The sequence below is a fragment of the Mangifera indica genome, chromosome 7, assembly GCF_011075055.1.
Source record: "Mangifera indica cultivar Alphonso chromosome 7, CATAS_Mindica_2.1, whole genome shotgun sequence".
Taxonomy (NCBI): Eukaryota; Viridiplantae; Streptophyta; class Magnoliopsida; order Sapindales; family Anacardiaceae; genus Mangifera; species Mangifera indica.
This window is the reverse complement of record NC_058143.1, coordinates 11,514,993-11,530,484: the sequence shown is the minus strand read 5'-3', so window position 1 is coordinate 11,530,484 and position 15,492 is coordinate 11,514,993. Positions and strand designations below refer to the sequence as shown.

The 15,492-nt window shown below is 33.5% G+C and overlaps 1 protein-coding gene across 1 annotated transcript; it reads right to left on the bottom strand.

The window, feature by feature from the left end:
• Positions 1 to 137: 137 nt before the first annotated feature.
• LOC123221362 (vesicle-fusing ATPase-like) lies at positions 138 to 10,049 on the bottom strand. Its single transcript, XM_044644212.1, has 22 exons — positions 9,970 to 10,049; positions 9,650 to 9,875; positions 8,551 to 8,646; positions 8,352 to 8,433; positions 8,219 to 8,269; positions 7,761 to 7,931; positions 7,489 to 7,643; positions 7,289 to 7,397; positions 6,369 to 6,468; positions 6,226 to 6,281; positions 5,154 to 5,219; positions 4,925 to 5,007; positions 4,437 to 4,570; positions 4,134 to 4,344; positions 3,089 to 3,220; positions 2,952 to 3,012; positions 2,794 to 2,853; positions 2,509 to 2,567; positions 2,328 to 2,415; positions 2,106 to 2,228; positions 1,067 to 1,132; positions 138 to 624 (listed from the first exon to the last, which is right to left on the bottom strand). Exons 2-22 carry the CDS (start codon positions 9,832 to 9,834, stop codon positions 481 to 483), a joined length of 2,232 nt encoding a protein of 743 aa, XP_044500147.1. The 5' UTR covers positions 9,835 to 9,875; positions 9,970 to 10,049; the 3' UTR covers positions 138 to 480.
• Between the last annotated feature and the right edge of the window lie 5,443 nt (positions 10,050 to 15,492).

Genomic DNA, 15,492 nt, shown 5'->3' with positions numbered 1-15,492 from the left:
TAATTTTATTTTATTTAAATTTATATCTTATTATCCTTCCATCTAAGTCTTAACAATCTCAATAATATTCCTGAACTAATTGATATCTCATTTATAATACAAAATTTCTCAATTTTCCTTCCACCCAGGAAACTCAATTCACCACAAAGGCTTTATCTGTTACTCTATTTCAATAATTCCCCCCAAAAAAAAAACAACAAAACAAAAGGTTTGTAATTTATAAAACTTACAAGCCTGTGATTCCAAATTTTAATGTCTCAAAGATAGAGGACAACAAACACAACCCCCCGACCCTGTCCCTCTCCTACTTCCAAATGAACATAAAAAGATGGATCAAAACAAGCAACAAGGAATTGAGCATCAATGGAATCCTATGAAAAACATAACACTTTGAACTAGTTCCTTACTATACATGGTGAAGCACCTATTTCAATATTTTGATTTAATTCAGAAAATAAAGATTGAAAATAAGCTTTGAAACTAGTATCGAACCATATCCTGAAGGCAATCATAGAAGTGTGAGATCTTAATCTTTTCTTTGCCAGAGTAGATTGCCTCTGCAGATCCGCCTTGCTCTCCCTGAGCAGCCATCTCAATCACCATGTACAGCTTCTTGATAGTCATCTAAGAGGAAAACAGAAAAAGCAAAATTGAGTTGTTGTATCCCCAATTACGGGCATGAGTATTGTCACACCAAAAAAGTTAAAAAATATATGCAAATATTAGGTTTGGAATTGGTGGTATAGTTCTACAGTAACTTAATAAGCTCATATTAGGACTTCGGTTATCAAGCAAACTTAAGAAAACACGGTACAATTCCAGGACAAAATATATCAATCCTGGGCAAAGTCAACGGGGCCACATGTTTAAAGCCCACTAGCTTTGCATCCCCCTTCCCACCATTTTCTTTGCCAAAAAACAAGAATGCCATGAATAGACTCAGAGTTCAAGATTTGGGTAATTGTCGATGGATTTCAAGCTCAATTAGTGCAACATTTGTTTTAAGAATCAATTACAGAGAACTAGCTGTAAAAGGCATGCCAGGAAACAAATATATAAAACTCACATCATTCAGGGCTTCTGCAGCTGTATCAATATCTTTTTCGGCAAAAACGTTGAGTTGTTTTAACACCTGGAGAGAACAAAAGCAGATTAATTGCAAATTCAAAGATTTATTTACAAATAATTTTCCGCTTAAGATTATGATGGCTGTTATATGGATCAAAATACCCTCTCAGAATTCAGACAAACTTTTTGACAACAAGCACTTGGAAAAATAAACTATTTTTTGCTAGTTCAATGGGTATCATTACCCTAATTAACAAATGAATTACACTGAATGGTAAAAGATAAAAGATGAAAAGACTAAAACAATACCGTCCATACAAGGCTTTTCCTAATATCAAATGCACAAAAAAAAATAAATTCCACATGTTTATCTCTCAAAAGAATAAGAAAAGATGTACTAGATTTCCTAAATCAAGTCAGGCCATAGGTGGTAGTGAATACTCACACTAAAACATGTGCCAAAACCCAGACTTCTGTGAACAGTTCCATTTATAAAATTTTCAACTTGGCATGACTTTTTGGCATGTATAATTTTCACCATATCAGAAATGATTGAATGCACTAAGTTAGAATTTCTCAGCTTGAATAGATGGTCATGATAAACATGCAGCGGTTAACAAAACATAAAAGTTCCATTTGAGGAACACATTCCAAATTTTAGAGTTTACCATAACAACAGAGCATAATCAACCAAGCTTGCAAGTGAGTGAATAAGATTCATACAATTACCATGAAACATTCATTAGTCAGGCCTCAACCCATATCAACAACAGCATAAATGGCCAGAGCCAGAGAGCCTAAATTGAGGCTGACCCTCAGTGAAAAGATGACATAGTAGCACTTTAAATAAGTTACAGAAACCAATATATAGCAAATAATAAGAAAAAAAAAAAAAACAGTGCTTTGTGATTTTCCATGTTTTTAAAATTTACTAGCATCAATGGAGTAAGTGATTCAGACTGGCCAAAGGAAACACACTAGGACACCATGAGAAAAAGATTATCCAAAAAATTATGAGTGACAGAAGCAATCATTACCTTCTTTGCATCATTCACCTTCAAAGTAGGAACATTGTAAGTGACAGAGAAAGCATCACTAAGGCCAACGGAATCTAAGAAACTGACTTCACTTGTTGTCCCTATCACCAATAGTTTTTTACCCTGAAAACATAGTTCAAGCAAAATTTTGCTTCACCTGAATGATAAAACAACTTGTACCCAAAAAAGGAAAAAAAAAAAAGACAAAAACAGAATAGAAACCTTTGGTGGAAGCCGTTTGAGGAGAACCAACATTGTTTGAGAAATTATATTTGAAAAGCGAGGCCCAATTGCAACATACTCTAGTAACCTGCAAAAACAAAACACGATAAATTTATATATAAGTAGTAGCTAAAGGATGGAAAATGCCCAAGATGACATAACTCGAGATGTCAGCTCATACCTTTCAATGTCATCAAGGATAATTATACTCAGGGGTGACTTGTATGCATCCTCAAAAACCTTTCAAAACATAAAAAAATTCTATGAAACTTTTATTTTTTTCTAATATAGCAAATATGCTAACCACAAATGCAAATCAATATAGAACAGATTAATCACCATTCTCTTCAAGTGTAGCACAAAATTAACAGACATAAAAGTAGAAATTCTAGAACAAACAAATAACTTTCCCTAGTGAAAAAAAAGGTGAAAAAAGATGGAACAAGAAATATTGTCATTCACAAACCTTGACAATCTGAGCACACTTGGTGCTCTCATGAAGACCAATCATTGATTCAGCTGAGATCTACCCATTTCAAGGGACAATAAAAAAAACACTAAAGTCAGGCTATAAATTCCAGAGAAAAAAAAGATGTCATTTGCACATATACTTGGGGAGCTTACTATCTTCACATATGGAAAATCGCTGTCAATGCCAACAGTAGCTGCCAAAGCAGTTTTGCCACTGTCCATGGAAATAATGATTCAGTATAAGCTCGCTGCAATAAACAAAAGCAACTTTAAAAAATGACCAAGCATACCTGCCACTTGGGCCTTCCAGAAGGCAAGTGACAAGGGGACTTCCTTTGCTCACTTTAACTTGTTCAACTAGTAGCATAGCCCTTTGATAGATGTGCTTATGGCGATCACCACAGTCCACCATGCCATTAAGTCTAGTATCATGTTACATAAAAAATTTTAGGCAATAATAAAGATGATGGAGAGTTAACGAGCTTGAATTCTGCTGTAATCTCAAACAGAAGAAACTAGATTTTATTTAAAGAGCTCTCTAAAAATAGAACATTGAAAAAGAAAGAGCATCAAAATACAGAATAAATGTTTGGAAAAAAATGCGCAAGCCACCTTATATTAATCAATCTAATTGTAGCAGACAACTGAACAATTAAGACGGATGAACTGGAATTGGAACTTAGTAAATTATTAAAGACAGATGAGTAAGCCTTAAGAGCTGACATTTGTAATATTTAAACAATGTATAATTGTTTCGGTAAAGTAGTTATAAAGACCAGCAAATAATGCATTCATGAAATTTCACATTAAAAATTAACTATTATAGACATCCTTCATTTCAAATCTTGGCATCTACTTATCCATTAACGGTGCTTTAGATATCTTGAAAAAAGTCACTAAGAGACGGTTCAAATAGATTTGAATATATGGAGCATTAGAAATCAAAACCCATGGTCATATGCAAGGCATACAAAATTGTAATTTAGATTACCCAGCAAATCAATTTCTAGCAGTCAAGTGTTGATGCAGATGCAAGCAGAATAAAAACTAAAAATGGTTTCCAAACATTGAAACAATTTTGCTCCTTGAGACTCTCATGGTTAGCAAAACTGATGGAGTATTAAAGCTTTAGGGAGATGACCTGGGTTTGAGCTTCTATTACATTTGTAAAACCTTGACTTACTTAGTGCAGTAGTTGTGAGTCCAATCACTGTGCCCCAGATTTACCAATCCAATCAATACGGGCGGGGCTCCCAATTACCAAAAAAAAAAAAATTTGCTAATCTTTAGAAAGAAGAGAAGAAAATTTTTTCTGTTTGTAGCCAAAAGCATTACCTACACCGCTCAAGGTCATCAGTGGAGGCCCCAAATGCAGGAACAATTTCATGAAGTGCATTAAGAAAGTCATCCATGGTAACTTTGATACTCTCTTCATCAACTGGCTTGGTAAGGTCATCCATACTAATTTGTCTATTCAAGGCATAAGATACAGCACTTTTCACAACACCTTCAAGCTCTGCACCACTGTAGTTTTTGGTACGAGCAGCTGTACACACAAAATGAACACAAACATGAATGTGTAAACCACATACAGCATTCCTTTTTCTTTTGTTAAAAGAATACAACCAATTCACATACCAAGTTCTTGAAGGTTCACATCAGGAGAAAGAAATGAATTCTCTTTCATCTTGTTAGTATGAATTTGAAGAATCTGCAGGCGGCCATTTTCATCTGGAAGGCTAATCTCAATTTGAACCTCCAACCGACCAGGCCTATAAAATTCAGGAAAAAAAAGGGGGGGTTCAAAGACTTACACTTAAGGAATTTGTTAACGGATATCTGTTACAAAAACAGATACATTATCCGTCGAATTCTTCAACCAAATCAAACCTTGCATAATTGAATCCCATTTATTTGATATGTTTTCCATAGAACAAATTACAAATCTTTCTAAAAGTTGCTACATGATCCATAGTCACTATAGCTCTGGAGACTGGAAATTATGGTCAAAACACATCAAAATTACTTTTAATTGCTAGTTTTCACTCATGATTTCATAATATCCAATAATCTAAAGAGGTAAGAGCCAGTTAAATGCCACAAGAGGCAGAGAGAGACAGAGCAACCTTAAAAGTGCTTCATCCAGCATATCCTTTCTGTTGGTCATTCCAATAAGCAAAACATTATTCAGAGACTCCACACCATCTATCTGAAAAGCAAGTACTCTATTAGCCATAAAAGACATCACTTAGCCTTTCCAATGAAAGGAAACTCCAAGACTGCAAAATGTGAGCAGCCAAAAAAGATTTATATGAATTTTGGAAGATTCAGAAATTATTTAAAGTCTGCACTGACCTTGGTAAGTAGCTGATTGACAATGCTATCATGAACTCCTGTACCATCTCTAGTTGATCCTCTTGACTGACAATGGAAAAATAAAAGCATGCATTAAGTTAATTCTGTTTATAGAAAGCTTTTCTTATATAAACAAATAATCTCAAAGCCAACATCAATGTATTTTCTTAATGTTTTATGATAGATCAATTATACCAGTGGTAGGTGGAAATGTAGCTAAAGCCACACTGTTAATTCTTCAAAAGTCATAGTAAAAAGATATCAAATTAGAGAATGTGTTTCTCAAGAAAAATATACGCCAATTCACTATTAAAAAAAAAAAAAGGAACACAATATTCCAGACTTCCAGTGGTGACATAAGAAATTTGAATTGCTTAGTCATAAAAATTGGTAAAATAAAAGAGATCCCAGTTCTAGCTGAGATTGAGAAATGACATTCTTTGAGCATTGATATCCAGAATTTGCAATTTGATAAATAAAAAATATTACAATCCATTTAACAAAAAAAATCTTCATTAAAATCACCAAAATGCATTATTTTATAAAGATAAAATTCCTAATGAACTTAATATCGTAAATAACAATAAGTTAGAAAAGGAAAGATAAATTTGGCCAAACATCAGGGATTCGACTGTTATATACTCTAATGAGACAATCTAAATGAACATAAGAACCCTATTCTAGAACTACATATTGGGAAAAAACAGATTATCAAGTGTAAAAGTAGCGACAACAACAAAAATTGCAGCCAAAAGCAGAACAATAGTTATGCTGGATCCTAATCTAACATATCATTTCTTGCTGTATTATCAGCAATAATTACTTCCAGAACAAGGAAGACATCCAACAATAGTTACTAAACATTGTTGACTAAATCCCCCAAACATGTTTAAAAAGATAAGAAAAATAGCTGGACAAATGCCAGCCAAAGCAACACTTAAATGCATTTAATCATCAAGTCAAAGAAAAAATATTTATATGGATCATTTTTGCTAGTGTTCATATGAAAACACTGATACTAACTTTCAATCTAATGGGCAAGATAGATTGGTAAAATTTGCAAATCTCTCACCTTGCAAATAGCATCAATTTCATCAAATATTATGACATGCAAATCACTTTGGTCCCCTGAAAAATGAAATAGGAACAACATCAATATTGTTCAGAAAGACAAGTCTAGGAGTACATATAACATATAGTGTGTTATTTCCTTACCGCGAGACCTTTGATCATTTTCAGCATCAGCAAAAAGATCCCTGATATTCTTTTCAGTTTCACCAACATATTTGCTTAGGACTTCAGGGCCATTTACAATCTAGTGCATGCACCAAAAACAGGAGAGAGAAAAACAGTCCATCAATAGCTAGAAAAGAACAACCAGTACTGACCCACAAAATATGAGTAACTTGAATTCCATTCCAGTTATCACACAATCAATCAACTCCAGAGTTTCAAAATAACATATCTATCACTACAAAATTGCACTTAGGATACAAAGAAAGTTTCTTGTAACAACAGAAGAGATCCCATATACAGTCCAATTCTCAAGGTTATTCCAATTTTATATTCTGAGGACTTTTCTGGACTCGTTTACATGCATTGTAGAAAATAACTTCGAACATTTCATTTTAAACTTCAGAAAACACCACAACAGTATGTTGATACATTTCAAATGTTTCAAATGGGACAACCCAAAAACAAAATAAAACTAGATTTAGAAAATATATAGATCCATCAAAGTCTCTAAAATGGTTTCCTCAAAATACTAGTAGGCAACCCAAAAATATAAATTAAGGGAAAAAAAAAAAGGCAATGTGAGATTCCAACCATAACTTATGAATACTTGCATAAAATCAAAGCGCATTATGCACACAAAAGCATCTACTAGTAGTAGTAGTAATAATAAAAATAATAATAATAATAATAATAAAAGGCAATTGAGAAAAAAAAGTCAGATGGTCAACCTGATGGTCACATTATGAAGAAACAACAATGATAGAGCTCAAAAACTTCATTTATTGGCTAGAATGCAGACAAGGATGGCATATTATCACCATGGTCAACACCAGCTAAGGTGTACAAATGATGTCATTAATCACTGTATATAATTAAAAAAAGCAGATCCATATCCAAACCTTTGGCTCCCTTCCATTCAACATTTTTCCAATTTGGCGAGCCATTAGAGTTTTCCCAGTACCAGGAGGCCCAAAAAGCAGCATACCCTTGACATGCTTGATACCCAATCTAGGAAATTAAAAAGCTTTCAAATTAGAACCATAGATACATTGATGAGCCATATTAGGATTTATGTAAGTTTAAAAACTAGACTTATTACTTGCTAGTCACATGAGGAGGAAAAACACGAGAAGCAAACGCTCTTCGAAAGATATCAGCAAATTCTGCGCTTAGGCCACCTATACCCAGTGACTGAAGATTAAACTCCTTCTGCCTGAAAATGTTGCTACTGGCAGCTTCTCGTTGGTTGACAATCTGCATAGGACAGAACAATTTAATGAATGAATCAAGCTACACCAAATTGATCAAATCAAAACTTAAATGATCAAACATTTACATTGTATCAACATATGAAAAATATTAATAGAATACCTTAATTCCGCTCGCATTGGATGCTTCAAAGACAATGTAAGTGTCATTGGATATCATCCCTCTTTCAACAGCATTAGATTTTTCTTGACCCTCCACAACTGCTTGATTTACTGTAAAAATGTAATTATTTCCATGATATTCGAATATAACTTTCTGTCCTGCCGTCATAACCTGAAAAGAATTCCATTAAATTATATAAGACTATATCATACAATACAGCCACATACAGTGGCTTTATTAAACAACACCCTATGAAATGCTTAAAGGTTTTTTTGGAAAAGCAAATAAATAGGTGTCATCTTAAAAGACAGTATATAAATAAGAAAACCATTTTGACATTCAGAAATGCGGCACTTGTAAAGCTCTCAGACAAAATTTTACAAGTCACAATTACTTTCTATAAGAACACTCACAATGGAAACTTAAATAGTGTTAGCATAATATGTATAAACATTTACCTGGTTACCAAATCTCCCTCTGAGTTGATTTGACAAAAGAACAGCATCAACCTAATAATGGAAAATAAATATACTTCACTGCACCATACAAAGAAGTAGCAAATAAAATAAAAGAGGAGATCAGTGTGCATACTTGTTCACTTTTAGTACCCTTTTTAACAAATTCCAACTCAAGTGATAGCAAAGCAAGATTAAAATCATCTGGTGGGATAAATCTACAACAAAAAGGCCCAAAAAATGTTCTATAAAGTTAGAAAGTGATAAATACAGATACAAAAAAATAATAAGAAGAAGAGCAAGATAAAATAAGAAAAAGAAACAAAATGAATAACCTGTTTAGAGATACCGAGTCGCCACTGGAAACTCTTGCTTGTCGACGTTGGATTGAATTCAAGCCAATTTGGCCACTGCTTATGCTCGGATGAGAAGTTATCCTCAGTTAAGACCACAAAAGGAAATAAAAACGCCAATCTTTCATACATTTCTAGAAACATTAACAGATTGATACCACACTAGTAGAATGCAACCTTTATCATCCATTTAAAAACACTAGAAGGTAACATTTGCAGGTACATGCAATACAGTTTGTGTTACTAACACGGATAATCTGTGTTATTACCAAAAATCAATGATAATTCTATTTCTAAAATGAAAACAGCTATAATTCATTACTGCCACTTTTAAACATAGGTATAATCTGACACAAAATCAGTTATAAAATATAAGTTATTCACAAAACTTTTAACACATAAAACACGTGATTAGTATATATCACCATTATTTGTGTCGTATTCAGCCCATCAATGTTACCATGTGAGTATTATAATCCTCCCCAAGAGTATGATATGATATTAAATTTGTAACAAACAAGACTATCTTCACACAATCTAACAGCATGATAAGGTTACACTACAATATCCTACTTGTAGCATATATTGGCATACCATATCAGTAACATTCAACGTCAATTGGCAACAAATTCATATTACTTGTCCTGTTACCAAAAGTCATCTTATTCCCAAAATATGGGGCATACCAGCAACCTTACTGAAATTTTATTCCCTAGCACATCAACTGCATTATGTTAACATACCTTTCTCCATATTACCAAAACAACATTTTTTTACTATTCAATTCTACTAGAACTATGCACAACAGTAACACAACAATTCCGGTCTGGTAACATTAACATGATAGCAAGTGATCCCGGTAGAGTTAAGGGGTGCATGAATTAGCCAGGCCTGCTGATCCATTAATGCTAGGCATAAAATTTCAAGTAAAACTGGCCTTATCATGCACTCTAACAAATCCCAGGACAAAAATGTAACAAACAAAAAGACCTCTAGATTCCGTTAACGTTACTGCATCTACTACGCAGGTTTAACAAAACAAATCGAATAGAACAAGAATTAGAAAACATAAAAAGGATATGCAAGAGAGACGACAAAGGTGTCATTGGCGACGGAGGCGAGGATGAGACTGGAGTTGGGGAAGCGAAAGCTCTGGAGATCGGAAGCGGAGCAGTAGGCTAAGTTGGTGAGGACGAGATCTGCGACCGGCGTGTTGACCGCGACCATGGTCAGGGTCGCAGAGGATTGCCCAAAGCGGCTCGCCATTGTTTCGGATTGTGAATCTTCGATCAAGAATTTGAGAGGATCTGCAGAGAAGATTGATAAATGAAAAAGGCGAAATTTTGGTGCCAAAATGACGAATTTTGAAAAGAAAATTGAAGAATGGGAGTGTGTACTTACTCCTGCGTTAAGGCTTTGGGTTTAAAGTGCAGAGTTTAAAATGTTGACCAGCTTTGAGATCGATTGGCTTTAAATTAGAATAATGGGTTTGTTTGAAATAATACAATGGTTATAAGGGATGGCAATGGGGAGGGGCGGGGAGGGGATATCAATCCCCATCCCCGTCCCCGTAGGGGATATCAATCCCCGTCCCCGCCCCGTCTCCGTTGCGGGGATAAAAAATAATCCCCGTCCCAAATTATCATCCCTAATAGTTATGGGTTCAATTGAATTTATAATAATTTTTAAAAGCAACGGATGTTTGACTACTGGCTAAAATTTCTTTTCAAAAAGGCCAAAAGACTATGTCTCACCTAAGGTATGTTGCATTCTCAAGTTTTTCTTCTTTAATTTTGAAAATCTTAAATATCTATTCATAAACAATTAAAATTAATGATAATAGAGATAAAACCATCAATTTATCTATAATATTAAAAATACACTAAAATATAATCTTTTTGTGTCCTCTTAAACTTTAAAAACTAAAAGTTTATCTTAGCTTAAGTTTTAAAAAATAATAGTTTCCTACTAAAGTTTCATTTTCAGATCTCCGGCTCCATTGCTAACGATCATTCCCTCTCGAAGTTTCCTCTCTCCAGCTTTATCTTCATCTGGGAGGACGAAAAGCTTCGTCTTCTATCGAGCGTCCAAATGAATGGAGAGAGACAGTTAGAGGGAGATGAAGCTTTGGGAGAAAGAAGCCACCAGCAATAGAGTCGGAGATGACGCCAAAGATTTGGAAACAAAACTCTAAGGGAAAACTGTTATTTTTTTAAACTTAGGCTAGAAAAAATTTTAGTTTTTAAAATTTAGGGGGGCAAAAAATGATAAAATTTTAAGGGGTTAGGGCTCGTGGTGGGTATTTGAAATTTTCAAAGTTGAAAAGGGGAAACTTTAGAATGTAACATAGCTTGGGTGGGAATTAGTCCTTTGGCCTCTCAAAAACTAAACATTAATTTCGAAACTAGGGGGATATTTGTTTCTAATAAAAAGTAAGGGGAGATCCCGTATCTTAACCCAGATTAAAGCGGACTAATTTGATATGTTAACACAATTTCCCCGGGAGCTAAACAGAACAAACTCAACCCACCGCACGGTTCGGAACTGGAATCTAAATAGCAGCGGTGTCAATCAGAGTACCCACAACGCTAATTTCTACCATAGCAATCCCTCTAAAATCGTCCTCTACAAAACCCACAAGAATTTCTTTTTGTCCCCAGCTTTAAAACATTACAAAATGGCTCCTCATGGCCTATTTGAGGGGACAAACTCAACAGAGAAAACTCCCCATGCTGCTCTTTGATATCATGGGCACAGTCGTTCGCGAACCATTTTGCCAGGACGTCTCTGCCTTCTTTGGGTACTCGTACTTTTGCTTTATATGTTTATATTTTTGTTAGAAATAGGGGCGCCAAAGTCAAAACCTTTTGAAGAAACAAATTAAACTTTTATGTAAGCAGTGAAAATGAATTAGTGTGAGCAGAATTATATTATTTGTGAAGAATTCTGATCAAATGAAGGATAAGGAGAGATAATGTGGTTGTTTTGTTGGTGGCTGTATCATGTGAAATAAGTCAACACTTAAGACCATTGAATGAGGATGAAATATTTTCAGTTTTCATTCTACCTCTCATTATATAATTTTTTATTTTCCAATATTGATGTGATTATAATCTGAGAAAAGGAAAGCTTCTTGAAGAGTAGATTGTTTGGTTTAGAGAATAGGTTGAGACTATGTCTTTAACAGTCATTTCTGATAAATTTAGTACTTAGAGAATTAATGTTTCTTGGACTATCATGGTTATTTTTATAATGTTAGTATTGTATTTTATTGCAGAAGTTAACATATTGAATGAGGATGAATATTATTTTGGTTAACAGTTGATTTTATGCTATGATTTAAAATATATCAGTTTCCATACCATTTCTGATTATATAAGAATAATGTAATTTAATTGTTGCTGATATCATAACATAAGAAAAGGAAGCTTCTTGAGTTGTATAGTGTTTGTGTTTATTGTTTCAGTTATGATAAATTTTACAGATTTGAGATTAAACATTTTTTAGTAATTTAGTGGAGGTTTATGATGATTTTTACAGCTTCAGAAAGGTTCTTCATGAAATGGTGGTTTCTTTCTGCATGTCTCTTTCTTTAAGATGGTCAAAATGACTGACAAGCATAGTTAACGCCTAGAAATAAATGCTTCCAATCCATAGAAACTCATAAAAATATTTTAAATCATCTTCTATCAGGTAGGCTCTTGAGTTAGGATCAATAAAGGTAATAGATGACACAGCTAATGCATGTATGCATCTTTGTTTGTGTGAGACGATTTGTATTCGCCAAGAGTCTTGTTAAGGACACAAGCTAACATAGTTATAAAGATAACTGCATTGTTCATGCTTATATTGACCATCGCTTTGACCATTTATGTTATGATTGGTGAGCTTGTATGTATATCAGAATTATTTTATCTACAAGGTACAGTTTTTTTTTTTTTTTAAAAACACTTTTTGGAAAGAAATGATACATGAATCTTAGGAAAAAACATTTGGTTGGGAGTTTTCAGAAACAGTATTTGGATGCTCAGCATGCCTTTCTCTTTATCTTTCCAGTTATATTATTATATTGTGTTTGCAATAATCAAATTTAGAATTTATGCTCAGAATGCCTATGAAGGAACTAATAGAATGCATGCATCCAACTGCATGGATTGAATTTGAAAATGGGCTGATTGATTGGTATGTGCGACACTAATGTCCAAATATTATCTTTCATTCATATGAAAGAACTCATTTTTCAGTTAAATTAATTTGAGGCATCATTTGTAGTATTGAATGATTAAATTTATATAATATAGAATATCGAGTAATCAGTTTTATTAAATAGTTAGGTCAGTTGGTGTTTGAAATTTCAAAAGTCATAAAAGGATTTTATATCCTTGTATATACTTTGATTGCATTACAGTTATGTTATGTTTTTCTTTTTTGTGTTTGCATGTCCTTTTCATATTTTGAAGTCTAGGATTGCATTGAAACACAAGTTGGATCTTGGAATTTAAAATCGTTAATCAATAATCACTATTTCCAGCTTGTTTAACTTGTTGGAAATGTGGATCGATCTCTACCCCCAAAAGTAAGGATCTTGCAAAATTATGCCACTGTTTTTTTGACAATTTTTCTCATACTATCTCATAAATTTTGTAGAATTTAGCCTTAATAATTCTTGTTTGCTATAAAATCAATGCTTTCTTAAATGTACATCAATTAATCATCAAAATGAGTTGTTTTTTCGCTTTTGGTCCCTATTAAATGTCCTATAGTAATTTGTGCCTTATTTCAGATGGAGTTAAGTAAAAAATTCTTTAAAGATAGAAGACCTTTTGATATGAATCTTGAGATTATCACATCTTAAGAGTTAAATGTTGATATTGAAAGGTCTAAAATCATATAAACCCCACACTTGAAACTCATACTTTTCAATGCGGAATCTAAGTCTCACACCTTGCACTTGCGATCCTAACATACTATCATGTTTCGCAGCCTTAACGTTTATGCGAATTAGTTGTGTGCTAGCTCTCTACTAGCCCCAAGAGAACATTACAATATTGGTGTCACCAAAGATGTCACATGATTGTAATCGATAAATGTGATAATGACTCTAATACCAAATTATATGAATTTTGGAAAGCCCACACAAGAAGTTCATACTTTCTTATGCAAGATTCAAATTTCATACCTTACATTTAAGATCTTAACACCTTTTAATTTGAAAGGTTGGTAAATTCTTTTTTCATGAGATTTGACAATTTAATGACTACCATGTTCGAATGGAAAGCATGTTCTGTATTTTTCCTGAAAATTATGTTGGACTTTAAAACAAGAAATCATATGAAATGTTTTTTTTAAATTGATTTTTGCTTCAACAACAATGCAACTTATATTTGTTGTTTCTTTTGTTACATGTCATTAATTGCATTTATTGTTTAGATTTTGTAGTTATCATATTTAGGTGGGAAGTTGTGAAATGGGGAAGTGGGTAGTTATGAAGACATTTTCTAGAGGCAATTATAGGCAAGAATAAGAGTGGGAAATATGGTAGTTATGAAGTTAGTTTATAGAGACAGTTACAAGCAAGTATAAGAGAGAGATTTCAGAAGGAAGGAGTAAAGGAATAATGGGGTTTTGTTTGGGCATCCTTTGGTTGATTGAAAGAGAGAGTTGACCTTTTGAAAGCTGGTGGAAATGGAGAGTCTAGTATCTTGACAGTTAGACAAATTAGGGAGAGACTCTAACCTTTGAAAGCCAATAGAATTGTGTTTGTTTCTGTTTTTGTTTTTTGTTAACACTTATTATTTAGTATAAAAATCTTATTTCTATTTCATTTTGTTTGTGTTGTTTAGATTGGTTGTTTAAGAGTTCAAAGATTTTTGGGTTCCTAACAAATTTGTATTAGAGCAACTATGATTTGTAAAGATGGGGAGGATCGATTTAGTGAAGGATGAGATTGAAGTATGGATATTTGTCTAGCAATTCATGGAAGAACAGGACTTACCAATGTTCTCTCCTTGAGGATAAGGTGATGAATAATGTGAAGACTCGTATATAGGATGGGGAAGTGTGCAATTATGAAAGACAATTATGAAATGGGAAAATGGGCAATTATGAAGACAATTTATGAAGTCATTTATGGACAAGAATAATTTATGAAGGCATTTATGGGCAAGAATAAGAGTGGGAAACATGGGCATTTATTAAGGAAGTTTATGGAGGCTATTATGGACAAGAATATGAGTGGGAAATGTGAGCGGTTATGAAGGTAATTTGTGGAGGCAGTAATAGGCAAGTATAAGAAAGGGATTTCAAAGGGAAGGTGAAAGGGATAATGGGGTTTTGTTTGGACAACCTTTGGCTGATTGAGGTAGAGAGGCCAAAATCTCTCCCTAATTTGTCTAGTTTTCAAAAGGCTAAAATCTCTTCACTTCCACCGGCTTTCAAGAGATCAACTCTTTCCTTGAGTCAGCCAAAAGTTGCCCTAACAAAACCTCATTTTTCCTTTTGAAATCCCACTTTTATACTTTCTTATAACTGCCTTCATAAATGTCCATGTTTCCTTGCCTTATTCCTGTCATAACTACCTTCATAATTACCTACTTCCCCATTTCATAATTGCCTATTTTCTTATTTTACAAATGTCCACTTACAACCTAACTATGAATCTTAACGTTTTCTATCCGTTTAAGAGCCATCTTGTTCTTAAGGTGGAAAAATTGGTAAGTCCTCTTCTTTTGAGAATAGTCAGACAAATATCCACTTTCAATCTCATCCTTTACTAACTCAATCCTCTCTATATAGCTACTTTGATACTAATTTATTAGACACCCAGAAATCTGTTTACTCTTAACTAACTAATCCAAACAACACAAACAAAATGAAATGGAAGATAAGATTTATACTGAATAATAATATTGTTTACAAAGAACA

Coding starts and splice junctions, on each gene's coding strand:
- LOC123221362 (XM_044644212.1), bottom strand. CDS start 9,834: ATGGCGAGCCGCTTTGGGCAATCCTCTGCGACCCTGACCATGGTCGCG. Junction 7,932..8,218: donor GAGGGAGATTTGGTAACCAG/GTAAATGTTTAT, acceptor AATTCTTTTCAG/GTTATGACGGCAGGACAGAA. Junction 4,571..4,924: donor CTGGATGAAGCACTTTTAAG/GTTGCTCTGTCT, acceptor TGAATTTTATAG/GCCTGGTCGGTTGGAGGTTC.